Source organism: Dermacentor andersoni, chromosome 7, assembly GCF_023375885.2.
Source record: "Dermacentor andersoni chromosome 7, qqDerAnde1_hic_scaffold, whole genome shotgun sequence".
Lineage (NCBI taxonomy): Eukaryota > Metazoa > Arthropoda > Arachnida > Ixodida > Ixodidae > Dermacentor > Dermacentor andersoni.
In genome coordinates, this window is record NC_092820.1 from 129067791 (window position 1) to 129094336 (window position 26546).

At 43.6% G+C, this 26546-nt stretch overlaps 1 protein-coding gene and 1 long non-coding RNA gene across 2 annotated transcripts in view; both read right to left on the reverse strand.

Moving 5' to 3' along the window:
- Window positions 1-393: 393 nt before the first annotated feature.
- The window catches only part of LOC129385618 (uncharacterized), a 42552-nt gene continuing 16399 nt past the window's right edge, over window positions 394-26546 (reverse strand). The window contains exons 5-6 of the mRNA XM_055072431.2: window positions 4680-4781; window positions 394-718 (exon numbers count right to left, since the gene is read on the reverse strand). Coding sequence (XP_054928406.2) covers window positions 666-718; window positions 4680-4781 — 155 coding nt within the window. The 3' untranslated portion in view covers window positions 394-665. The remainder of the gene's footprint in view (window positions 719-4679; window positions 4782-26546) is intronic.
- On the reverse strand, window positions 9743-16822 carry LOC129385619 (uncharacterized). The gene is made up of 3 exons (XR_008613090.2): window positions 16573-16822; window positions 15293-15429; window positions 9743-10175 (listed from the first exon to the last, which is right to left on the reverse strand). It is a non-coding gene; the product is annotated as an uncharacterized lncRNA (long non-coding RNA).

The window sequence follows — 26546 nt, forward strand, 5'->3', positions numbered from 1 at the left end:
GAAGCTGGCATTTTCTCTCAATGGTCAATTTTATGCTTCCTTTTCAAAACCAAAACGCTGGATTACCTTCTGGCTAAGTATCCATTTAGAAAAACGTTGTAATTCTAACAAACGCGCATTCATATGGGTGTGTTCCCGCACTCGTACACATGTTTCTTTGGCTCCAAGGGGATGAATTATAGGCGAAAGAAAGACTTTTTAGGGTGCATCTTTATTTATGTATTTATTCTAGATACTTTCAGGACCCAAAGGCACTATATATATATATATATATATATATATATACTGGCCTAAATGTTTATAGTCATTGTCATGGCAATATGCTACAGGTATGAGGGTAAAGCAGAAGCAGCTGCCAAGTGAAACCTCTCTTCGTATTTAACTATACGCATGTTGGATAAGAACAGCTTTATTTCATAGCGAGATAGATTGCTGAAAATTCCGAAGTAGGTTTTCACATTTAGGCACGCAATTTCATTGCAGGAATGTGTCAAATATAATAACCGCCACCTTTATTGTTAAATTCTAGAAACAGTATGTTCTTATATATACCATCTGGTTAAATAGTCTGGTGAATTATGAATTCTGTTAGCAAAGATGTTATTTGGGCATGGCTCAGTCGTTGCTTTTTACTGACGGTGCCACAGTAGAAATCGTGAGTGCTCTCAAGACTGCACAAGGGCTTGTGGAGTGTCGTCGGGCGTCGTGCTTGTGGAGTCTGCAGAAGATGTTTGGAAAATGATTCCATTAAGTCTTGTGATTGACGTAATCTCTATTGCGTATGCACGTGCACATACACACAAACCCCCATATATATATATATATATATGTATATACTCCCAGGGTTAGTTCTAGTGTTACAACATGAATACGCAAGAAAGTGTTTGGGATAACGGCGGCGCGGTAGCTCAGTTCGTTAGAGGATCGCACGCGTAATGCGGGAATGTCGGATTCTTTCCCACCTGCGGGAAATTGTTTTTTTTTTACACTTTCATTTCCATTAAACTAGCATTTCTGTAAGTGAATTTGTAAGTGCACGTAATTTCCCCTATGTTTTTCTTGGTGTCATCGTTTGTTGGCTCGTTATGAATACTAAACGACGGAACCCTTGGTTAATTCCCTTGCTTCTCGTTTATGTATATATATATATATATATATATATATATATATATATATATATATATATATATATATATATAGAACTTGAGTGGTGCTACAAGGTAAACAGAACAAGTATTTAATTTCGACAGTTTCGATCGGTGGACCGATCTTCATCAGGGTTTACAAAAAAATGGCAGTTCGGCCCTGGTAGTGAAGACACCAGACCGGGTGCCCGGTCGTTCTTATATACATCAAACCGAGAGGAACAGTTGTGACAGTGATTGATTTTCGGCGCCTTGGCAGATTTACAGCGGCCTTTGGCAGCTATGCAGGGCAAGAGGAAGGCGGAGTCACATGTATGTAGAGCAAGGAGGTCAGTAAGGAAAAAAGGGAAAAAAGAAAGAAAAAGGAAAGAAAAAGAAAAAAGAAAAAAGCACACAGGAGGAGGGAGACGTGAGTCGGAGAGTGAGGGGGGCGGGAAGTAGCGGCAGCTAGGTTCCCGTGCACCCGAGGCAAGGAGGGAGAAAACGGTGGCTCCGCAGCACCAGTGCGTGGGCTGCCGTTGTAGCGGGCAGCCCACGCAACGACCGGGCACCCGGTCTGGTGTCTTCACTACCAGGGCCGAACTGCCATTTTTTTGTAAACCCTGATGAAGATCGGTCCACCGATCGAAACTGTCGAAATTAAATACTTGTTCTGTTTACCTTGTAGCACCACTCAAGTTCTTTACGTTTGAAAGGTAGCCTGAAGAATCCCTCTTTGCCTACTATATGTGTGTGTGTGTGTGTGTGTGTGTGTGTGTGTGTGCGTGTGTGCGTGTGTGCGTGTGTGTGTGTGTGTGTGTGTGTGTGTGTGTGTGTGTGTGTGTGTGTGTGTGTGTGTGTGTGTGTGTGTGTGTGTGTGTGTGTGTGTGTGTGTGTGTGTGTGTGTGTTTGTGTGTGTGTGAAGGCACGCATTGTGATTTTTTATGAACTTGTGGACATGAAACGGTCAAGGGTACGCGCGATTACAGCAAAAAGCTGCACAGTAAGTTCTGTACCGGCATGCCCAATATTTTCTTTAACAGCAACAGGTGAAAGTGACGTAGCGTCTGTGAGATTTAAAGTACTCTTTTCGAGGGTGCATGGGAAAGCATTACGAAAGGGGTATCGCACTAAAATTGTTAAAGCCTGTTGAACCTGTTGGCAGACGATGAAACAAATAACACAGTAGTGAATATAAAAACTGGAAATTGCTGCACACATTTCATCTCAAGTTTCGCAACGTTTGGACCATGTAGCAGATATATTGTAAAAGTGTTTGTGCGGAAACTTATAATCGGTTACGGTAAGCCAACATTGAAGGTAAAAGCTAAGGAGCTTTACAGCAGTCATGAAGAAAAAGAAAAATGATTCTGGCAGATATTGGCTGATGTCGGAGAAATACATCAGGCGATGACTGTTGGCGCTATTCCATTAGATTCAAGCAATATTGCGACATAACAGATTTACACCGCAGAAACCTTTTATATAAAAGCCATGAGATGCAACCGTGCTTCAACATTGTGCTTCGATAATGATGACGTAGATTTTTTTCATCCGCTTTTGTCTCTTGCCCCGATGCCTTATGTGTTTGTCTGAGAGCGTGGTACATTAAACATTTTGCTAAACCTTTCCACAAAGAAATGCACGGGGCCCGATGAAATTCCAAATGTGTTCAAAGAAATGAAGACACAATTCAATCCAAGATGCATGTCGACGGTACTGCTATTAGCGTGCGAGCAATATAGCGATACACCGTATATCAGAACTAAGTACTATTTACCACCTGTAGTGGTCATTGCGAGACGGCAGTTGTTCCCGCTGCATGGGGCATTACCGGTGTCGTCGAAGTTTGCTATGGCACTCGTTTCCTGAGCTTGCCCATGTTGCCCATGTTGCCTAAGATTGTCTAAGTTCGTCTAAGGTTGCCCACAATGAGGACTTATTGACGTCCCCACAGTGACGACGAAGGAAGTACACGGAAGGAATGACGTCGATGGAAAGGCAAGTGCGATATTACGATGACGGCATGCTAACAATGAGGTGAGGATTCCTAAATCATGAGATCGTGTAACGATAACGGCGTGGCGATAACAACGCGAGTACAACGATATGACAAGTGAATGACGACGATGGCACGACAAAGATAGGATGATGACAAATAATGGTATAACGAAGCTCGAATGAGGACAATGAAACAACCACGATGTCAAGAGGAAGAGTGTATAACAACGGAATCATCATACCGACTGCCTGATGACGATGGCGTAACAATGGCGCATAATCGCTATCGAATGACAACGTCCTTAATGCGATAGAATGAAGTAGATGGATTGAAGAATGTAGTCGGACGACAACGGCACGGCCTCATTGGTATGGCAATAAATGCGTGATGTCGATGGCATGAAGACGACATCATGACGAAAGTTACATGATGAATAACATGAAGTTGAGGATATGAGCGCGACGGCTTCATGACGACGATTTGACGAGTACATCACGACGACTGTGTCGCGACGACGGAATGATTACAATTAATTCACAAAGATATTAGAGCAAACGGGTGAGGCCAAGTGTATAAAGTACGGTATTGTGATTCTGCTGTTGAAGGCTGTGAAGTTGTCCGAATCATTTTGCTGATATGATTGACACACAATTCAAGTAAAAAAAATGCATTGGATGACCGCAGCTTTTTGAGTTGATCGATAAAAGTAGTTACCCTAATTATGTGGGAAAAGCCACACAACCGTCATTAGAACTAAAAAAAGCAAATATAATTTATCTGCAAAGTTTAAAAGAGTGTATTTCCAAGCACTGTCCCCATTTTGTGATAGCGCCATTTATGGAGAAGAACATTAAAGTTTGCGGCATTGCCGGCATTTTCGCTGTGCGCTACGAGGTTTCCCGACACTCTACTGAATGACCACTTGTTTCATTATTAGTAGTGCGCCTACGGGCCTAAACTTCCTTCTGTGCGGCCCTTAATTAAAGATACATTTCACAGTAATTGAGGCAACAAATTTCAGGCATAGCCAGTACCGGCGGTGCTAGATTTCTGTCTTTCCAAATTATGAAGAATTACAGGTAAGGCGTAAATGCCTCCTTTCTTCATGAAAGAGGACTGTTGAAATACAACGTGATTATGCAAAAAAGAAGTGAGACGTGCAGACAGGACACAAGAGTAGAGAAGTGGGCAACACGAACGCCGTGTTCACAAACAACACGAACAACACGGCGTTCGTGTTGTCCACTTCTCTACTCTTGTGTCCTGTCTGCACGCCTCACTTCTTTTTTGCATAATGAATCCTTACCAACTAGCTCAGCTTTCTTTCGTTCAAATACAACGTGAAGCGTCTTATTACTGTGCGGTTACTGAGTATACTCATCTTAAACGGGTTGTAATTTATTTCCAACAGGTGATACAAACATCGGTATGGTTAGCCAATATAAAACAATAATTCAAAATATTAAGTTAGCTTTTTAACCGAACTTGCCAAGGCCACAATGAACGCTATAGTTGCCAAATAGCTCTTTAAATACATTGAAACTAATACTTACTACAGAAGCACATACAGGTTGTATTTTGATAGGGGCAATTAAGAAGATTCCCTCCAGGACAAAAAACCCTCCACGCAGTCGGACATGCAGTTCCTAGCGGGGCTGAAAAGATGATGGAGGAAATTTTAGCAACAAAAGCAGGAGCATCGCCCGAAAGGCAAAATCCCTATTGAAATGCCAAGTTTTGTACACCTGCACAAAGCAAGGTTCGTAGTTCTATCGGCCGCATATATTCAGCAAACGTTCGTTTGCTGAATAAATTATTAACCATAGTGTCAAGCCCGCACAAACCAGCGTGAACAGATCTCACTCGATCACCGCGAACAGTCATCATCACAACGCTGACGTGTTAAAGAGCGCCGTCATCAGAAACCGAACACTTCGTGCATCTTTTTGCGTCATTGCGTTAGAAAGCTGCGATTACACGGGCTATAACCCTAAGTGCTCCGGAAGATTGTGCGTATGAAGCCACGAGCCGTCGTAGCGTCCCCTTAGACTCTAAAAATTTTAACACCCTTAAGGGTGTAAATGACTTGTCCCATGGGTGACACCCTTTTTGGGTGTATTGCTACGCCCCAAGCAAAGGGGTGCAAATTAACACCCCACAAAAGAAGGGGTGTTAATATGACGTCACCTTGCCTATGGGTGTAAAACAAACAACACCCTTTCTATATGGGGTGTAACACAGACACCACCCTTTCAATATGGGTGTAGCATGGACAATACCCTTCCAAAAGGGTGTTATCCCTGCAAGTATTTTAGCGTTCACTACAGCCATGTAGTTAATGGGCAGACTAGCTGTTGTGAATGCTGCCTAGCCTTAGCTATGGTACTACCTTGTTCAGTATGAGCCAGAATCTGTGAGGCGTCGTCATATTGCGCTTCTGGTCCGTCATGTGGTAGCATAACGTGCGACCCTTTCAGGCAAAAAATTTAAGTTTCATGATCGCAGAAATGCACACATCCTATGCTTTTCGTAATCTTCCTCTGCAGTGATAGTACACTGCCGGCAGGATGCAGAGCGCAATAACAACGCGCGCTGCACTAAGGACACAGGATCTCCCGCACCTTGGTGCACCAGTACTTATCACTCCGTGGAAACAGCACACAGCCAAAAGCATGGTTCAGCATGGTTCGAAAAATTAAAAACCTCCACTTTTCTTGGTCAGAAATTTTCGCAACACCAGCTCGACCAGGAGGGAAAGACACCACAGCTCGTTGTTGTAGCTCATATTGAATGCAATAGGGCACACGCAATGCATGGATTGGCATATGTTTGCCTGTCAAGCAGTTTTTTGCCGTTTTAAGCACATATTTTATACCTCTATTCATCAAAGTTGTCATTTATCTCCACGGGATGCTTCTACTAGTACTTTCACATATGTGACTTAAAGGTAGCACTGAAAGCCAAAGAACAAAGTGCAACAAAGCGCTTCCACTTAGAATAATGTTTCAGCATTTACGAACAAAACAGCATGTGTAGCTGTGCATGCTGTTCAATATATAAGCATGCACTATTTCCTGAAATATATGTATGCTCCACTTACTGCCAGTGACCTGCTTATACTCAATAATTTAGTTTATTTTTCACCATGTGCTTGCATTGAATATCCCACAGGCATTGTAAGTTAAGCTACCAGAATAACAATCAGCTGGTCTAAGGTTACCTAATTGAACAACATCATTGTAAAATCTGTGACGAAATGTCAGAAGAAAAGTATTTATTATTTCATTAAAGGAAAATGGTAACATAATAATGTTTGCACATTTTAAAATTAAAAAGGACGAGAAAGAGTAAAACCATACCAATACAAAGACATAAGCACCGAATAATGGCACAGGCTTGCTCAATTAAATTTTAAGCAGAACAGCTTTTTTTAAATAACCTCACTACGAACTATCACGTTTTCCTTCGAAAAGCACTGAATCTTATTATAAAGTACAAAAATAACCGGTCACATAAGTAAGAACAAGTCTGAGTGTGTCTATGTTAACACAAGGATAGAAAGTTGGGCGAGTTGGTACAGTAACATGATCTTGGATTGTAGCGCGAAGTGACACGGACACAGACTAGAAGCAGACAGGATGAGCGCTAACTCTCAACTAAATTTTTATTGAAACGAAGAACATATATATATATAGGTGACTGCAAAAAACCGCAGCATAAGAACATGACAAGGTATGAAGACATCAGTTAAACATATCAGGAAGTAAGGAAGTAAAAAAAGGAAACATCAAGAAGACTACTTCAGTTTAACACACGTGTTGTGAAGATACTGAAATTCGCATCCTAACAGAGACAAAGATGCATGGCTAACGCAAGTCTCTCCTAATCTTTTAATGTGGAATGCCTCTCTATCTATTTGTTGTGAAAAACTTTGTTTCATATTGTGTGGACATGATTAGTAATGGCAAACTTAAGAGCTGAATAAGCTAGTCATGTCGACACGATATGAAACAGTTTTTCACAACAAATAGGCTCGAGAAGGCTAGTTATCCTGTGCATTTATTATCACTAACCTGCGAAAAGCATTTAAAATGGGTAAAAGGCCAGGCTAAGAAACAAGAAAAACAGAAAAAAAAAGTTTGATGTGGTGCCCTATGTACATAGATTATCCCATGGTTTATGGAACGTGGCCAATAGATATGACTTGAATGAAGTTTTCTAGGCCCCGCAAGTTGTCTATCATGTGCCTATGATAAATAGGAAACTTGAACAGGGTGGCTAAACAGCAGCAGCAGCAAACGACTTTATTGGGGTCCTGAGGAGCTAAGCGGGGGCCTGTAGGTCCTTACCCAGCCGTTGGCTAGCCCCATGTCGGAACAGAGAGGCCATGCCTCTCCGCTCGTTCACGGGCCCTCTGGACAGCCAGGAGCTGGACGTCCTACCTTGGGTCTGTAATGGCCTTCGTCCAGTCTTCTTCTGTATTAAAATCCTGTAACACAGGGCACTGCCAGAGCATGTGATTTAATGAGCTAAATTCAGTGCCACAATCTGGGCAGAGTGGATCGATGTCCGGGTGGAGGATGTTCAAAAAGCCCCTAGAGGGGTAGGAAAACAGAAAAGATGATTGCGGCGTTAGACATGTGTCCCTTTTTGTGCCTTGTAACACTGGTATACTTTATCAGATTCCTCTCAAGTGCGCGAAGACTTACATTGTACAGAGCGGCAGGTGCATTAATATTAGACTAAAAGAACACATTCACTTTACAATCCTAATGCTTCACATCTAGCGTCACATTGTTTCAATTGCGGTTGTGAACCTTTGTTTGAAGACACAAAAATTCTTTCGAGACACAAATGTCAAACCACACGGGAAATAATCGAGGCATTCCAGATTAAAAGATTAGGAGAGACTTGCGTTAGCCATGCATCTTTGTCTGTTAGAATGCGAATTTCAGTATCTTCACAACACGTGTGTTAATCTGAAGTAGTGTCTTTTTGTTGTTTCCTTTTTTGACTTCCCTACTTCCCGATTTGTTTAACTGATGTCTTCATACCTTGTCATGTTGTTATGCTGCGTTTTTTTGCAATCACCTATATATATATATATATATATATAGTTAGCTGAAAGTTAGCGCTCGTCCTGTCTGCTTGCAGTCTGTGTCTGTGTCACTTCGCGCAACAATCCAAGAGCATGTGTGACCAAAACATGGCTAGTAATAACTAGTGAGCACTGCACAAAAGTTGAACATGAAAACTAGTAATAGTAAAGACATATACTTGCATAGACAATACATAATAGTATAGACAATATTTTGCAGTTGAACTGCAAAATATTGCAAATATCACAAAGACAACATAAAAACTGGGCAGGACAGAGCACTGACTGTTAGCTATATTTGAACTATGCACACCAAATCTAGACATAAAAAGTCAAAACTAAACTGCCGAAAATGGTCATCTCTCCAAGAGACCACTGAGGAACAAAAGGTATACTTTTTATAAATCCATCTCATAGATTACTGATCTAATTAAACTTGACACATGACCCCTTGTGTGTAACAAATGCCCTGTTCTCGTTACATATGCATGATTACCAGCCTTGGTGAAAGAATGACTTGCACTAATGTTTCGAACACCAGTAAAAATGCTGCTTGTTCTCAACTTTCTGTTATGACAGCACACTTGTGGGCAGTTGTGAACCCTAGTTGCCTATAGGGCTCAAACACCATGTTTTGGCTGCACATGTACTGTCTGCCGAACACCTGGTTCAAGATAGCTTGCATCTTCGAATGTGCAGCCACACTGGTGGCACAGCATTCTTTTTTCAACTTGCCAGTTGATAAAGCCTCAGCAGCTGCAATCACCTGCCATTGCTCGTAAAGGTGCCATAAGGTCAGGCTGCAAATACAGTAGCAAAACTTTCAGAGTGCATTGTGTGAGTCGAGGTGTGTAATTTGTGCTTTAGTTTGGCAACGCTGCCACATTTACAACTATTCATTGCAGCTCCTAAATTTCAACATAAACACAATAAATTAGTACAGTTCCTTCAGTATGGTGGCAGATGCTCAGCTGCAGGCTTTCTAGAACCATGCATTATCTTCAGACAGTGCCAGTACAGCCCGTAGCACATCTTTCAAGCACTCCAGACAAGTACACTGATTACACTATACACAGAGCATCTGGTGTCGATTTACCTATAGAGGCAAGGTAGCCCCTAGAACACGTTTTGTGACAGGTATGCTGGGCACTTTGTCCCCTGAAATGCAAGTGCCTTTTGGTACTTCAGTGCCTGTAGTGTCCTTTACATCTAAATGAATATTGAATACATATTAGTAACATGAAGTCGACAAACAAAAGCCATCAGCCATCAACTGTGTGGCAAATCTGGGTGCAAGCTATTCTCTTATCAAGTATACCTGTAGGCATTGCGACCAATGTTCTCCCAAGATGTATGAGGCATTATCATTGCAGAGTTGTAAGGACATGACAATCCTAGGATGATTATGTTCTTGAGGCTTTTTTCCCCACTTTCCATCTTTTGAAACGTGTATGAAAAAAAATGCTACAACTGGCGTGTGATATGTTTTGCGTCTTATTTCCTAGCAGCTCATTGAAACGAGCCACGATGACAAATTGAAATGCTGTTACCTGATCAGACATTGAAATTTCTTAAACACTAACAAAACCAGATAGACATTAGAGTGAGCATCACTTAAATACATTACACTGGTTTAAAGTTATTGCACCACTTTGTGCCAGGTAAAAATGTTAGAAACATCAAAAATGGTAAGATTCTACGGCCAACCGTGAAAACTAAAAAAAAATCATTGAGCGTTCTTAAACGGGTACAGGAGCTTTACAACTGGCCGTCTTGGTGATGGACACGTAGATAGATGAGCAGCCATTCCACTGAGACGAGAATGTTGAGGGCTTCGCATGGAAGTCTGCGAGACACTGCAGAGTAGTTCTTGGTCCACGTGAAGGAGGTTGCTTGCATACACGTCTGGGCCACCATACTGAATGCATGGTGTTACCGGAACCTTTTCCCCCTGCATTGTGGTAAAAAAGCATGGTTAAGTTTATATAATATTTAATATGCAAAAAAAAAGGTGAGGCATGCAGACAGGACACGAGAGTAGAGAAGTCAACACGAACACGAAAGACATGAAAAATTTCATTAAATTGTTTTAATAGATAAAATTTTTATGCTATGTGTCATTCATTATGAGGATTCATAACCGCAACATATTTCACATATGAGCAGGTAGGATTATCAGCTTGGTCAGTTTGTAGAAGCTCGTTTGAGGCAAGAAATCGAGTTTCACAAACAAAACCTCAACATTCTTGACTGAAAAAGGAACACCTCAGATGACATGCAGTCCTGTGAGTGGTAATTGCACAGTTCAAGAAAAACAAATTAAAACTCACACACCGATCCTGAAAAAGGAATAAGCACCTGCTACTGCAAAAAGCTAATTAATTGATAGGTTTTAGTAGCACAAGGGCATCTTTGGCCAAAGAGCGCGAAGTCTATACTGCAAAAGATAAACTTAGCGCATCTTTACAAAGCAAATATATAAAGATGACTAATGCCTCTCTGCGCTACAGTTGCTTTGCTCTAGCGTGAAGTCATTTTAATGCATGCACACGCATACACACGCTACACCCAAGTTTAACAGCTGCAGAATTAAAATTGGGCAGCAACGAAGTCACAACCTTTAACCCTTGATTCCAAGCTGTACTAGTGACTGGAGGAAGTACCAATATCGCTAATGACGAGTCACACTCTTTCTGCCCGATGTTATGCTGCTGTTATTGTCAAAGATGAGTTACAGTCGGCATTGAGGGAAAGCTGCCCTCAAGAGCAGCTCTTATTTTTGTGTTATTTCTAACCAGAGACCAATGAAGTAATATATTTTTAGAATGAGAATGACACCCAAAAATTGAGTACGTAAAAAATTTGGAAAATTTGGTACATTTTTCCGGAATTAACGGGGGGGTTAATGGTTAAAGCGGCAATCCAGAAACTAGAACAAGTTTTTACATGTTTGCTACCAGTGAATGCTAGAAAATATGTTGGCATTCTGTAGTTTCGTCCAACAATGCAAAAGGGATTCTTAATAACTGAGGAAATAAATGGAAAAGTATCATGAAGTATATTTCGCGAATGTAATGCAGAATCACTCAACTTCTGTTACTATATAATCTCCACTTGATTAACCTGCACTTTCTGAACTAGTTCAGGAGGTGCTGCATTTCACTACTCATTACACCAGTTCAACGTGGCAGCAACTGCACGTTGTGATTTGTTTTACTTAGTGCAGGCTTTGTACATGGCGAGTTCACAGCATTCCCCACACTTGGCCGAAAGGTAGTGCATGTTTACGCAACGGGTGTGGTGCCGCTTCTGCACGAGCGAGGTGCAGAAATCAGAGTTTCATACAATAATTACTAGAGGGAACTCTGACGTTAGTGTCTACAGAAGATCAAACAAGAACGGCTTCACCAGCATGGAAATTATGGGAAGTACATGGATTTGCCTAAACTTCATCTGTTTGGCTTCAAACGGCTTTGTGACTTTGTCAAATACTGTGTAATAAATAAATAAACATTAAAATCGTCCGATGACAGGATTCAAACACAGGAACTCTAGAACAGAAGTCTGATATTGAAACCATTAAGCCACGGAGGCATGTAACGACAAGCGAGTGCAACGCCCTGATGAATTTATCGCGGGCATGCCAGTGCCTTGAGACGCTTGGCGCCTTTCAATTTGGCCACCTGGACAAGCTCAATCGTTGCAATTAATAGAAATTGTGCGTGTTGGCGCCGTCTTCTGCACTTCGAAGAGTACAGACTGCGCTGAAATCGACAATAAGATTTATATAGCGTATAACATACGAAGCCACAAGAACGTTTGAATTCACAAGCTCGAATATCAGACAAATCCATGTGCTTTCCACCATTCCCATGGTGGTACGACTGCAGCGCCAGAGTTCCCTCTAGTAATTACTGTAAGAAACTCTTATGGCAGAAATAACCGAAGTGCCTGGCATTTTGTTTTGGAGTAATAAACTAAGTTTTTCTGTCCTATAAATCTTACTGGTCAATAATTCCAAGATTTAGTGCAGCCACATGTCTAGTAGGCATTTGTGGTATTTTGCATAAACATTGCAAAGCCAACTGTGATGAATGTTCACTCTGGTAAATTGTTTATGATCGAGTAGCATAGACTACTGAAGCAATCTCTGGAAGGCAAGTGAAGTAATTTTCTTATTTGCAGCCTTTAAACAGCATTCGAGCATATGACACATGCACCTCAGGTATGCAGATATTTCCTTGACTCAGCAAGAAGCGATGCTTCATGTTCCACGAGGCTACTTCAATCAAAGCAGTATTGGTGCTCTCTAAAAACAATGCCAATGCAGATGATTCAAATATTCTTCAGGGGCAACAGTTATGCCTGAAATCATGCTAGATTATCTTCTTTAAACACATGATCAGACCGTGTTAGAAGTGCTTCTTAAAATCCTCCTATTTATTAGACTAGTCATATATCTGTACACAAAGGCTACTAATTAGGTCCCATGCTATATCATCTTTACAAAAGCTTCACTTAGTAATACACATGCTGTGATAAGATTTGAGACCACATTGAGATGCTGAACAAGGTGAATTCATTATTTTTCAAATGAAGCTCCTGTTCTTCCAAACGAGAAGAAAGGATACTGAGGGTCAAAATTTTTCTGAATCACAGCTGAAAGATGCCAGGAAAGGCACGTGGAAACTTATTTGTAATTTTCTATTTAAATGTATAAATGATAAAGGGAAATGAAAATGGTAAAAAAACAACCAGGCATGGGGGGAGAACGAACCTACAGCCTTTGCATTACGCATGCGATGCATTAACCACTGTGCCACCGAGGCAGCATTCAACCGTCCACAATGACCCCTCAGATTGTCGACGCTCGAACGCGGCCGTAGTACCACAGTGGTTAGTATATCACATGCGTAATGTGAAGGTTATGGGTTCGTTCCCCACCCACAGGTGGATATCTTTTAATCCACTTCCATTTACCCAGAATTTATCATTTCTATACTTCATATAAAAAACTTAAAACATGTTCCTTTATGCTTTCCTTGGCCTCATTATCTGCTGGCTTCTTCCAGTTCTGTTACTTCAAACACTTATACATATTCTAATCTGGTAAGTAAACAGCTTTTGCATGATGCTGGAATGCAATATAAAACATTATTGCATGACCGTGTTATGTAGAATGCCTTACATTGCCCAGGCAAGGTGTATTAATGTCAATCTGAAAAAAAAAAACAATTCCCACTCTAGGCAGAAATCCTTTGTACTGCTGTGTGCAACAGGGTTTAACGAAAACTTGTTCAGAAATAAAGCCACCAAACAACGAGGAAATACGAGAACTAGATGAAAATTTGTGCAGTTGCATGTTAAAAATTTAGCACAGCAACAGATGAAGTCTTAATGAAGGAAGCGCGAGGATGGTTTATTTTGGACACACGAGGCAATGTACATGAAAGATGCATATGAGCTTACACGTGGAGAAATATTGTTTATGTAGCAGCTAAACTACGAACAGGCCTAGAACACACTGATACAAGGTGTCGAGCATGTAAATCTTATCATGCCCTTAAGGCAAAGAAACATGGCTGTTTCTCATGATTCGCTAAACATGGCTGGCTCACACAACTTAGCCACTTCTATATATGCCTTGTAATTACCAGGTGGTCTGTGTGACACGTGCAAGCTTTAAATATGTACAAGTGCCACGTAGCTGGACAGCCCCAATGTAATGACGTTTGCCATCGTTTTGAAGAAGTGAAAGCAATTCTTGCATTTTTCCTAATTAGGTAATTAGTTATTAACGATTATTTAACTGCTCAAATATTATATTCAAAGCAAAAGTGTCAGTGTGAAAATTGTAGAGCATCCTGAAAAATTCCCAATCCAGCTTTCTACTGCTCAATAGGTGCAACAATTTTTTTTTTCAAGCTTGAAAGAAGCCAGTGAATACATGCGAAAAGTGCCATGCAACTAACCACTCGTGCACCTGAACACCATTTGGCTCCTCCTTTCATGCTTGAAAAAAACTTTTCGAAAAGAATATTTTAGAAATTGATTAATTATAATTGACTATGTTTTAGGCAAAATGCATGAAATAGTGTGACTGCCACCTCCATTTTCGGCGACATGAATTGACTCCATTTTCATTTCCAAATCCAGCTATACATGGTGCGTGTTTTGAGCTGGTTCTGTAATTTAGGCTGGTTTTGACTAATTGAAGCTTCGCACCTTAATAATGGAGTCAGCCTAAAAAGAAATTGGTACATAAACGGTCGCTGTCAGTACTCCATACTCCTTTAACTTAGTGCGAAGTGCTTGTGAGCCAAGAAGTTGGTAGCTCTAAGCAGTATTTCTCATTTTGACCTGGTGTTATAGCCCACTTACTATGATGCCATGCTGCTCAGTCATGCTGGTCCCAGCTTCAATCTAGGCAATGGCAGCTGCCCTCCAATGGGGGTAAAATGCAATAACGCTTATGCACTTAGATTCAGGTGTACATTAAAGAAGGCCAGGTTCCCAAAACTTCAGGTTGTGACTTTGGAATGTAAAAGCCCATAATTTAATTTTAAAATCTAAAGTTGCTTTATTAGGAGCAGGGGCATCATTTTGAGCTTTTACTGCACTGCCATGGCACCAAGAAGCTCCGAGTAAATAAAAACAATTTCTTAGACAATGTACATATCTTGCAAACATTTACAAACACTTCTCTGCATGCACCTCTGTTGCTGTTATATTTAGATCCGTATGCCAAGGCGGGCTATGATGTTAGAACATGTTTCAAACTTGTTTTTTTTTTTTTACCGCTTTAAAGTTGTTGGTTATATTGCATCTCATTGTGTGTCGAACGCACATTTCAATGCATCAATTTCTTCAGAAAGTGCACTCCTCTTTATTCATTTGGGCATGCAAAAAGGGTTCAGAAGAACTGCTTTCTGAAGATCTGTATAACAAGCAAAAAACAATTCTATGTAGGATGCACAAAGAGAAAGGATTGGTTTGTAAATAAGTTATTTAGTTCTTAAAAAAAGAGGCAGCTGTCAGTATTCTGTTCCAAAATAAAATTGCCCCTACCTGGCTCTGCTTCATTTTCCGATGCTGATGGTCCATTCGGGGGCACTAAACTGATAGGCTGCACTTTGGCCATGTCGGGTGTGCTGTCACCAGGCCCAAGGTCGATCGACATCCTCACCAAAAGTCGAGTCCAAACGCTATAAAAAAAACATCTCATCATTTTGCTATCAGTTTTGTCATCTTGCGTGTTTCACACACGGCCGTCAGTGAAATATTTCGTCACTTGGATACTGCAAAAAATTCAAGCATTTTCTGGCAGCCAAGCTGAATACACAGTAAATGGAGAACATTAAAGAGCAAATGCAGTTGTCACATTAGATTGATCAAGTACAGCAGAAATGGAAATAAATCAGTGATACTGTGTCTGTTGGCTTTGAATGCAAGAAACGTAAAAACAGGAACTTGCAGCCACGCTAGTTTGAATTTCCCGCGTTTGCTACACCTCGCAACAAGTTTGGCATCGTCCGGTACTCGGGGATAGTAATCGCTTAAAATCAAGATGAACGAGCGTCGGCATAAATTAACAGGATATTTAACCGGGCAATATTGGCGCATAAAACAACTCACGTAGCGAAGCTACTGTCAATTACCCGATGACGCATCTGCGGGCGGTGCGGTTTGGGCGAACAATTCAAAAAGGAATGAGAGTTTCACTTGTTTCACGCCTACTAAGCTAAGACAGAATTTGAGTTTCTTCCTAAACTATACTGGATATTTACGCTCCGAATAAAACGCTGGAAATTTTGTTACGTCACATTGCATACGTATGAAAGTGAGGAAATAAGCTTTTATTGTATTCTGCCCAGACGGCATGCAGCAGCTACCACTCTCATGCAACAAAAGCATGAAAGTGGTACTCGTGGCACGGAAAACAAACATATACAGCGCCAACGTTACGCCCTTTGGAGTTGGAACTAAGCACGATCAAGCCAGTTAGTTTTCTAGCTTTCATAACGCCATGGAACACGACCAAACATCGAGCGAAACAACTGTCTGCTCTGGAAAATTATTACCGCTTCCATTTATATACCTATCGCTGCCACAAGCAAAAGTCAATGGGCTAGCTGTCCACAAGCGGCAGATTAAACTGACAGCAACATATTACGATAACGTAAAACAATTTCCACGGTGACTTAGCAGCCGCGGTATGCGCTAAGTGCCACAGTTCTCGTTTGCCGCTCGAAATTCACACCATGATGACGGTCACTGCATCTTTCACATGAAATATTGCACGCTTCGCTCCGGAGCTTAATAGGAGGGCGAAACGCATTTGCACGTACCTGAAATCCGCATGCCGGAAACCCGTCGACGCTTCCGAGAACGGGGCACACAGCCATACACTCGTACGGCGGCTTGACTTGGACGTGAGGCACTTCTATCAAATATTTCACATGCGACATGTTTCACACCGATTGCGCGAACACGAGAAAATGCCGCAGGTCGCAATGCGACGCCGTGCACCCGTGCATCTACCGATGAGCTGCGTGCACGGACTTGCAGAAAAACAGAACTATGACAAAACGGCCGGCGCGAAAGGATGGAGGCTCTCGTTGCGGAGACGAAGCGGACGAAGCAATGTTGCCAACTGTTGGTTCCGCGTTATGCCGGCGGTGGTGGCTTTAGTGGCGTGTGTTACGGCTGTCTATTTTTTTATTTCTTTTCCCCAAACAGTATAGCTAAGATCAGTACGTTGTTCGAATTTTTAACTGTGTCGTTTGGCATTATCTTTTTGTCTTTTTATGCTATTAAGCGGCCAATTATGGCCTCCCAGGTTCGCGCGCGCCAGCTTCGCGCGCAAATCTCGGAGGCCATAAGACAACTCGTTAGGAAATGTCGTTCTTGTCGTTGTTAACGTTTCATCATCGTTTCTTCAACTGAGATAGAGAGGTAGTGTCCCTTTTCCCGGGGTTGGGAGGGGGCGATCAAGACGGCATCGCTCAGCGGGGGGCGGGGGAGTAGGTTGGTGTTGGTTGTTATCGCGAAATTCGCGAACCCTGCGATTTTTTTTTTTATAACGTAAGCATTCTATACTTACCCAACAAGAAAAACCATCCGTCCGTCATTCCGTACCGCACGATATCTTTCAAAATAGAACCCGCAGCAGCGAGTGAATTCACCTTAGTGCTAGCTCTCGCTTCAACGCGACCGAAGCGGCGAGAACACTGCGCTCACGAAGCTTTCAGCTCATGCCGCACTATGCGCTTTTCGCAGATCACTTTCAAGATAGGTGTACGCGCGTCTGTTTTCAAAGCGAAGTAAACGGTGAGAACACAGCGCGTGAAGTTTTCAGCAGTGGGCCCACTCTGTCCACAATGCTGTTCGCTTTCAAGATACGGTTCGCGCGGCCGTGTTACAAGCAGCCGCCGCCGGAGAACGGTTGATAATGGTTCGACGCGGATCAGAAGTGCTAAAGAGCGATAACGGCTCAAAACGAACGGAACGTCAGCAGCGCACCTGGCCCCGCCACCTGCAGTACTTTGCTTGCACCATTCACTTGGCGCCGCCGACCTCAGCAGTTCGTGTCGCCGCAGCGCTGTCGCTTATAGTCGTCGGATCAAGTCTCATAACATTAATAACGACATGGACTGCGTGTAGATGAGGAAGCGTCACAATGCTTACACATACTTAGAGAAATCCGAGAGGAGTTCCTGTGTGATTTTTTTTTACCGGAAATGTGCAGTCAGCGGTGACCCAGAGTTGACAATGCATGTAAGAGGGGTGCCAAGCTTTTTTTTTTTTTGTGAGAGTCTTGCCAAGCTCCCAAAGATCTGCTCAAGCTAAGCCTTGCTGATGGCTGTATGTTTTTTTTTTTATTGTCGCATGCCCTCGAACTGCCACGAATCCTACAGTGTAATGACATTAGAGCAGTATTCACGTCCAAAGGGAAATGCAGCCGGTAATTTGGCTGCCTAAGGTTTGCGGCCCGGCGGCAGCTGCCCTCCCCTCCCCCGTTTCCGTTGACAAGTTAGGGGGAGGGGTCTAGAGGAATCTTGCACTCCCCTCGCCACAGTGGCGTAGCCAGAAAATTTTTGCGTGTGAAGGGGGGGGGGGTCCCAATTGACCGTGGAGGAGGAAGGAGCGGGGCCATTGCCATAGTAGGAAAAAATTTACTGTTAGTGAGCGTTACAAGTGCTCGGCGTGCCCCACTTGGCCACGCCGTTACTCCTCCGCCCCCTCTCCCCCCCGCAATCGACGTAAATCGAGCTATCAGAACGTGCATGACACGCATGCATGACATAACATGCATGACATGCCGCGAAGCTGGCATGGATGTCGTCACATAATCATCATCATCATCAGCTTATTTTGACGTCCATCGCAGGACGAAAGCTTCTCCAGCGATCTCCAATACCGCTGTCTTGTGCTAACTGGTTCCACGTGTCTTTAAGTTTCCCAATTCCATCACGTCCACATTATTCTCTGCCGTTCTCGACTGTGCTTCCCTTCCCTTAGCACCCATTCTGCAACTCCAATAGACCAGCAGTTCTCTCCCTTACGCTTTGCAATGTATGCCCAGCACGACTTCTTCGTTTAAGCGCAGGTAGCGCGCGTTTCATGTATAGCCAATATCAACGCCTTAACTGGCAATGTTTATTTATCATATACTGTAAGCTTGTACACTTACTCCCTTATAATTAGGGTGTAAATTAGAAAGACTGGGGTGTTCCAAGGGTGTTTTCTTGTTGAACACCCTTTTCCGTTAAAAAAGGGTGTTTCAAGGGTGTTTACAAGGGTGAAAAGATGAATACACCCGCATTACACCCATAAGGGTGTGAAAATGTTTAGAGTGTAGGGCGTGACATCGCGGAGCTCGCGATAGGAGTGCCCCTATACGCACACATGAACTTACGTGGTCCTGAGATCACAACCACGTGACGTAGGGAGGGCTGTTAGCCACACATTACGTTCAAAATGTGCGTGATTGATATAAAGTTTAAACATACGCATAATAAACTGGAAACAACTTGTTTCAGCCCCGGTGTCAGATGTTTGCGCGCCGGTTACGCGATGTCAGTGAACGGCTGCCCGATTCTGGCGCGTACGCTTACATATGGTATGTGTAGATATCCCTGACGAGTAGGACGGGCACGTATAGCCTGGCAGAATGGTGACACGTAGCTAGGCGCGTGGGATCAGCTACATGTGGTCGGGCATATTGCCTACATAAAGGAGTACTGACACAAAAATTTCCATCTTTGTTTTTCCGCTGCAATAAGTAGCTAATGACCCAGTAATCCTCGCACGAAACCTAATTTGCTTCAGAGCATGACAGGTAATAATTTGGAGTCTTGTTTGTAGCGACCAGTCGAAGTTTCGGTTTCAGAGAGCAAGAAGATGGCCAAAGAAGGAGTATAAACACAGCTGGGCACTTGGGGCGCTGTAACGTAAAATTATTCCAAACTTTTCTATTCCAATTTTGCAATCAGCCTTCTGCGATTGGTAAAAACTTTTTGGACCACCCCCCTTTCCCCTGTCTGTCACGCGGCGTCACGAAAATCACAATAGCTCCCCATCTGATATAACGTGTACACACGGATTATGCATGATTTGACCGAACAAAAGAAAAATAGTTGTTTATGATTCCACGCCTCTTCGCCATTAGCACTCGGCCATTGTTCAAATGTTTTCGGGCTGCGCCTACTTCACTTGCCTCTCACGCGACGTCGCAAAACCGCGAAAACTCACCGCGTCAAAGGGACGTGTACGCGATAAAGATGCATTAATATGCCGAACAAAACTGAATTATCTTCTTAATAGCCGCAGGCTGGCCCATTCCGAAAGGAATAAAAGATGGCTGCCGCCAATCGCTCAGGCACTGGCTACTCGCACCTGTCGAATAGCATGGGTTTATTTGCGTGTAATGAAACTTTCGACGTGGCCGCGTACCATTTTCGAACACGTTCGGCCTGTTTATGACCTCGTTCTGCCAACTCTCCTTTGCTGAGGATTCGTTTTAGCGTCATTCTTATGCTTCCTTTGCATGCCGCCGCGATTGTCGACGAGCCACCGCAAGCTAAATAAGGGAAAGCGGACCAATCGCAGACGCCGGCACCACCCTCTTCTTCTGGTTATCGATTTTCAGTGCAGTGGCTCGGCCCTATCGAATACCTCTCCACTTGAGCGGGCTCCTCGCCTCTTGTAAGCCAATTAGATAAGATAAGCCGCTCAGTGTAGGCAATTTTATTCGTTTTTCAAGCAAACAGATGTGACTTCGTACGAACGAGGAGAGCGTTTGATTGGTCTGTTCAGAGGACCCGGTGGGTGACCGCCCGATGCTTGGGTCGGTGGTTACGCAAATTTGACGTCAGGAAATTGGAATAAAAGCACATCGGAATAGTTTTACATTATATGGCCCTTGATCGCACAAAACTGTGACGTACGCATGGAAATGCGCTCACCGGCGCGCGAGCTTTGTGTTGCTTGTTCCTCTGCTACGTCTGCTATGTGTTTTGCGATGTCCTTGCCGTCATCATCGTTCTCGTTTTCGTCTTCCAGCGGCGACTATTTCCTGCAGGCGTGAGTTGCCACAGTATTAGGCGTGGCCGACCACTTTTGATCGGATCCACTACAAAGCAACGTCTCGGAAAGTGCGGGCAGCGAGAGCTATCAATATGCGCCCGCACTGCTACAAGTAGTACGAATCATCTGTCGAGGGCGCTTTGGGAATAAAACATATTCGGGAGCAAGACACAAGCCGGGGTAGAAGTCCGCACAGCATCAAGCTTGGGGGTACGAAGTCTTGGTCAAAGATGATCGGACTGCTCTAAGTTCGGCGGGTTTTGTTTATACCAGGCACGCTCGAAATGAGCAAAACTGGCTGCTCTTCAACGAGGTCCATTCTAAGCGTCCAGCGGCGCGCACGAACTCGGGCTACTTCTGACGCTCATCGACGCCGACTTTAGCGAACCAGCAAGCCAGGCGAGCTGGTGATCGCTAGGAAACGGCATAGGCCTCGCGCGTTTGCCGTCGGATCCGATCCCGACGACACATGTGATCTGTCCGCAGCTCGTAATAAAGCACCTATATTTGTCAACACAATGAACGTGTGCACATTTATGTGGCTTCTAAGTGAAAATGCAATTATTTTTAGCGACGGCGTTGGTAGCGATGAGAAAACACGTGTGCCAGGCGAGCCGCTCCGCAGAGACGATTGCTGCGACGGCTGCGCTGACCGCTTACGTGTCAAAATCACGCCAATGATTTACTATTTTGCGCTACGTATTATGAAATGCAGACTTTCGAGGTAACTTTACTCTGAGTTATCTCCTGTCGGAAACAAATTTTTGCTGATTTTCTGCGCTGGCATCAGCGGCGAAAAAAAGAATATCGGGGCTATCGGAGCGGCGAGAAAATTGCTCCCACAGCCTGCTCCGATGCAGCGCAAACAACTGACGTACCATTTTTTCGGTTATTTACATTCTTTACATTGCTTGCTTGATATCGATGTCGCGAGGTGCTACGTTTTGCTGTTGGCTGTGCGCAGGCGTACCTTAAAACTGATTTTAAGTATGTTCGTAGCTGCTATATTCGCCTTTTATATTTTCATACGATGTGTGTGTGCCCACATAAATCAATCTAACAAGTTACCTAGACTTTGAATTTTTGTGTCAGTGCTCCTTTAAGCACAGCAGAGGGCACCGCGTAGGACTCCTGCTGTTTGGACTGCCATGCACTGTCACAACCTAGGTTGAAGAGCAGACGGGTACTCACCTGCCGCTTATTGCACGTTTGATCACGTTACTGCGTGCTATCCCCCTCTCCTCTCTCTAGGCAACACTTTCTTGGTAGAAGTTCTCAATACTGTGCTTTGTGAATTTATGCTACTTGGACCAAAATTTCTATTGTCAAACCCAGCGTGACGAAAACGGTTATTTTACGATCGCCGCGCCTGTTTCGGCAGCATCCAAATTAGAACCTATGGCAGTAGGGCAAGTTAGTATGACGTCAAGGATCAAACTGCCCTGACTCGTGCTACTAGACAAGGAGGCATGGCCCTAGCTCACTCTTGAGGACGTGTCCTCCAAGATTTGGCGGATGGAAAGAGTGCGCGTAGTAAGGTGCCGTCCTTTTCTGCTCACTCTCGCTTACACAGCATATCATGCTTGTACTTTACAAAATCAGGAATGTGGCTGACAGATGCATTAGAACACTGTGGTATAAAGCTTATAAACAGGGAGTAGGTGCCTCAGAAAGACTGGCCAACGCTTCAATAAGAAAACCTCGCCTTTCACGAAGAGAGGTCCTCCCATCGAAACATTGGCCAGTCTTTCTGATGCACTCAATCCCTGTTTATAACTTTCATACCATATTGCACATTATACAGAACGTGAAGGGGACGGCAACGTGGTGGCGAATTCTCATTCGTTGCTCTTTGGTGTTTCGCCCGTACGTAGCATTGTATTAATAAACACCGAAATTGAATTGAATAAAGTTCTGGGGTTTTACGTGCCAAAACTACGATTTCATTATGAGGCGTGCCATAGTGGGCGAGTCCGGATTAATTTTAACCACCAGGCGACGTTGAAGGCGCCCCTAATGAACGGGACGCGGGCGTTTTTGCATTCATCCCCCATTTAAATGCGGCCGCCAACTCCAGGGTTTGATTCCGCAACCTCGTGCTTAGCAGCGCAGCACCACAGCCGCTAAGATATCACGGCGAGTAAACAAACGCTGGATATGAGGCGTTTCGACGCGGCTCATGCCGAATGCGTAGGTCATACTGACATTGATGTGTTAATGACGTCATTGTCTTCAACATTTAACCGGTGCTGGACATAGCGCAAGGAAAAAAAATTAAATTATGGGTTTTTACGTGCCAAAACCCCTTTCTGATTATGAGGCACGCCGTAGTGGAGGACTCCCGAAAATTCGACCACCTGGGGTCCTTTAAGGTGCACCTAAATCTAAGTACACGGGTGTTTTCGCATTTCGCCCCCATCGAAATGCTGCCGCCGTAGCCGGGATTCGATCCCGCGACGTCGTGCTCAGCAGCCTAACACCATAGCCACTGAGCAACCACGGCGGGTCAAGGAAAAAACCGGATATAGTGAAAATCTAGGTCATCCGCGATGCAGCTTATGCACCTAAGCGTGCAGTTGAGCCTCAACACCAACATGCCGTCGTGGTCATACCGTCGCAGCCATTTTCCTCGTCATCAGTCCGTGATCGCTGGGCCACTGACGTCATGTGTTTGTGTCAAGCCGTCACTGCCATTCTGTGGTCGTCAATGCAGCTTCGAAGTCGTCAAGCAGCAGCCGAACGAACTCTGAAGGATGATTTGTGGACGCCCGAACTTTGGTTATTTCTATGAAGACCGATGTCAACGTAGCTGTTTTAACCGGATCACTTTTCACTGGAAATTTCTAACTTCTCGTAAACTCGTGGTTGCTTCGGCTTTGACTGCTTTCGAGGAAGCGCTTTTGCTTTCTTTTTTCAATTTTATGCGGATTGCTCAAACATAATGTTTTAGCAGTATATGCACTTAAACCACATGGCGCTGCGGCACGTTCATGTGAGTTACCCCTCTTTGCCGCATGTAAAACAGCAATGCTCTCCAGTCAATGCTCATATTTTCTTATCGGATGACAATGCCGAGTGGCAATCCTTTGGTGTGTGGTCTTGACAATGAGCATACTGCACAACAGAAATGGTCATTTGATGGAGACGCTGCGGCCAAATCTAATCTTGATGTTATCTAGGGTGTTGGAGAGGACTCATTGAGCCCGTGTCTCAAGGTGGTGATTTTCTGCAGGGACTCTGAACAAAACACCTGGCTGTCGTCCCAACTTTCTACTTGCACCTGCAGGAACTTCAGGACCTGTCGCACCTCCTCTTTCCGCGGCGTCATAGAAGCAGCATCGTCAGCCTCACTCTCCTTTACTAGCTAAGGACCATGCCTTCAGGAGGCGAGCGCATAAGGACACGATGAAGCATTACTACATATTCCTAAGATAAAACCCCGAGATTGTTGACACTGCTTGTTTGAAAGCACCTCTGGTGAGTTTCCATAAATGAGATACTTGAGAAGAGCGGTTGACGCGCCCCATGACAATTATACTGTTAATACTGTCACCAACGAGGTTGGTATGACGGCCGAACTTCTCTCAGAGCAATTTTCACAGTACTGACAGGTGCCGTTGGTTTCACTAGGGCAACTCGTTGTATTGGTGCTCGGGAACTTGTTTGAGTGAAGACGCATCGGGTGGCTTGGTCCCTTACATGGCTTGGGTTGGCAGCTTCAAGCTTTCGTGCGTTCAACCAGCTCTTCAGCAGGATGCGAGCCCGGCTAATTGTGTTGCGAATCCTGTCGTGAGGTTGCACTGCTTCAGTTGCTTCCTCTTCGCATTCGTCATGAGTGTTCGTAAGATATACAATGTTTGCACCCTGTAAGTACAGAGTCTCTTAAGTGCAGGTAGTCTGAAGTGACTTGTAGGTGAGATACTGACGGTAGCTTGGCTTGTAGTGCTTCTGTAGCGCACGAGACTAATTTCGTAGCATCGGCCTGTAGTGTGCCTCTGCAGAGTCCCAGTCAATCCATCATCGTTGTTAGGAAGCCAAGCTTCTCCCGGGTTGCAAGCTATGTTGAAAACCAAAAAGGCCTTCTGTAGGATACGCTTTTTTCCTCTTATCGCTGCGACTTAGATGGCGCTCGCGCGAGCCATCCCACTCGTACTCTATAATCTCCTTTTTCTCTGCAGTTTTATTAGTCCTGCACATTATTCAGGATATTTTGGGTGATCGGATGGACGGGTTCGTCGATATCGCATACATAGCGAAGAGGGACTCATCAGATGTAGAAAACTTGAGTAGGCTGATGCATTGTCACCAGATTTGGGAAAGAAGCGGATCAATTTATTGATAGCATTTGAGCCGCTTAGGCGCAAGCCTAATATCCCGCGATTCTGATATTCCTGATATTGTGCGTATATGGGGCGTACATGGGGCATGGGAATTATTGGGACAAAAATCGAGAAGTCACAATGCGAAATTGCTGCATTCTCCAAAATAATAACAGTATTAGCCATATTCCTCGCTATATGCTTTGTTATATTTTTGGAGTGCAGTATCGTTGGAATCAGGTCACAAAGAAAAGCAAGGAACTGGCGCTACAAACAAACGAACTCGAAATGGAAAAGTGGCATTAATTCGCCATGGAAGGCATTGTTTTCGAATAATTTTATGAAAACGTTAATTCACATGTTTAAGTTGGGGCTATTGTATGTGTCACATAAGGTTGTTTTTAGACCATACATCTTCTTTAGACGAACATTATGAGTCCAGCAAAGGGGAAGGTTTTGCAGACGAGTTCCTAGGGGAAGTGGACATACTTTATCGATAATAACGTTAGTTTCAAGAAGCTAATACCAATAATTGATGAAGTGATTTTTTGATTGCTGCTTTCGGGACAGTTGTCGATATCGCAACTTTGGAAGCTGTGACATTTTATTGCACCCCCATCTATTAAAAGAAATTTAGGCAATGGCAGCTTACTCGAGATATCCATCTTAGAATTCCAATGCTCAGTCCGGGCAATATTGAATCTGAGCGCCTCCCTCGGCGTGTCGGACGGCAATGCTCCGTAAAGAAGTTTGGGAAGAGGTTTGAATGATATCGTGTTGACGCAAATCCTGACGCGACACACAGCCGCACGTACTTGTCAGGCAAATCATGCCGTATCAGTAGCTAATGCGTCTGGCCGAGACCTTCAGTTTCAACGTTGCTCGTGCTTGTCGTCACGTGGCGCTACTGTCTAACATAACAGTTGGTCGTCCTATCTGTGCTCTCGGCCCATTCATTTGTAACATTGCCTAAAGTTACCATGGAAGTTCAATAATAAATATTACGAATAAAATGCAACTTTCAAGTTAAAAAAAAAATGTGGAGGGATTAATAGGCGTCTGCTTCAAAATTTAGCAGTTAAGCTGCCCTAAAAAAGAAAAATAACTAAGAACAAAGCTAATTATTTAATTTTTTATCTGCTCTACTGTAGCTCACGTTATTAGCGGCAAGGTATGTAGAGGTCACCTTAAAGTTAGTCCGTGAAAACGCCACGTTCGCAGCACTTTATCTTGTTTGTAAAAAAAAATTGGTTTGGTTGACAAAACACCCTTATGTGTGGCACATACAGGTAGAATTTGCATAATATACTGGTTTTATTACCATTATAATTGTTGACTTGAAAAGGTTATGTAATTGAATCTAAGCACAGTCTCACGGCTATACCCAGTGGTCAAGCGTAGGACTAGTTTATTAT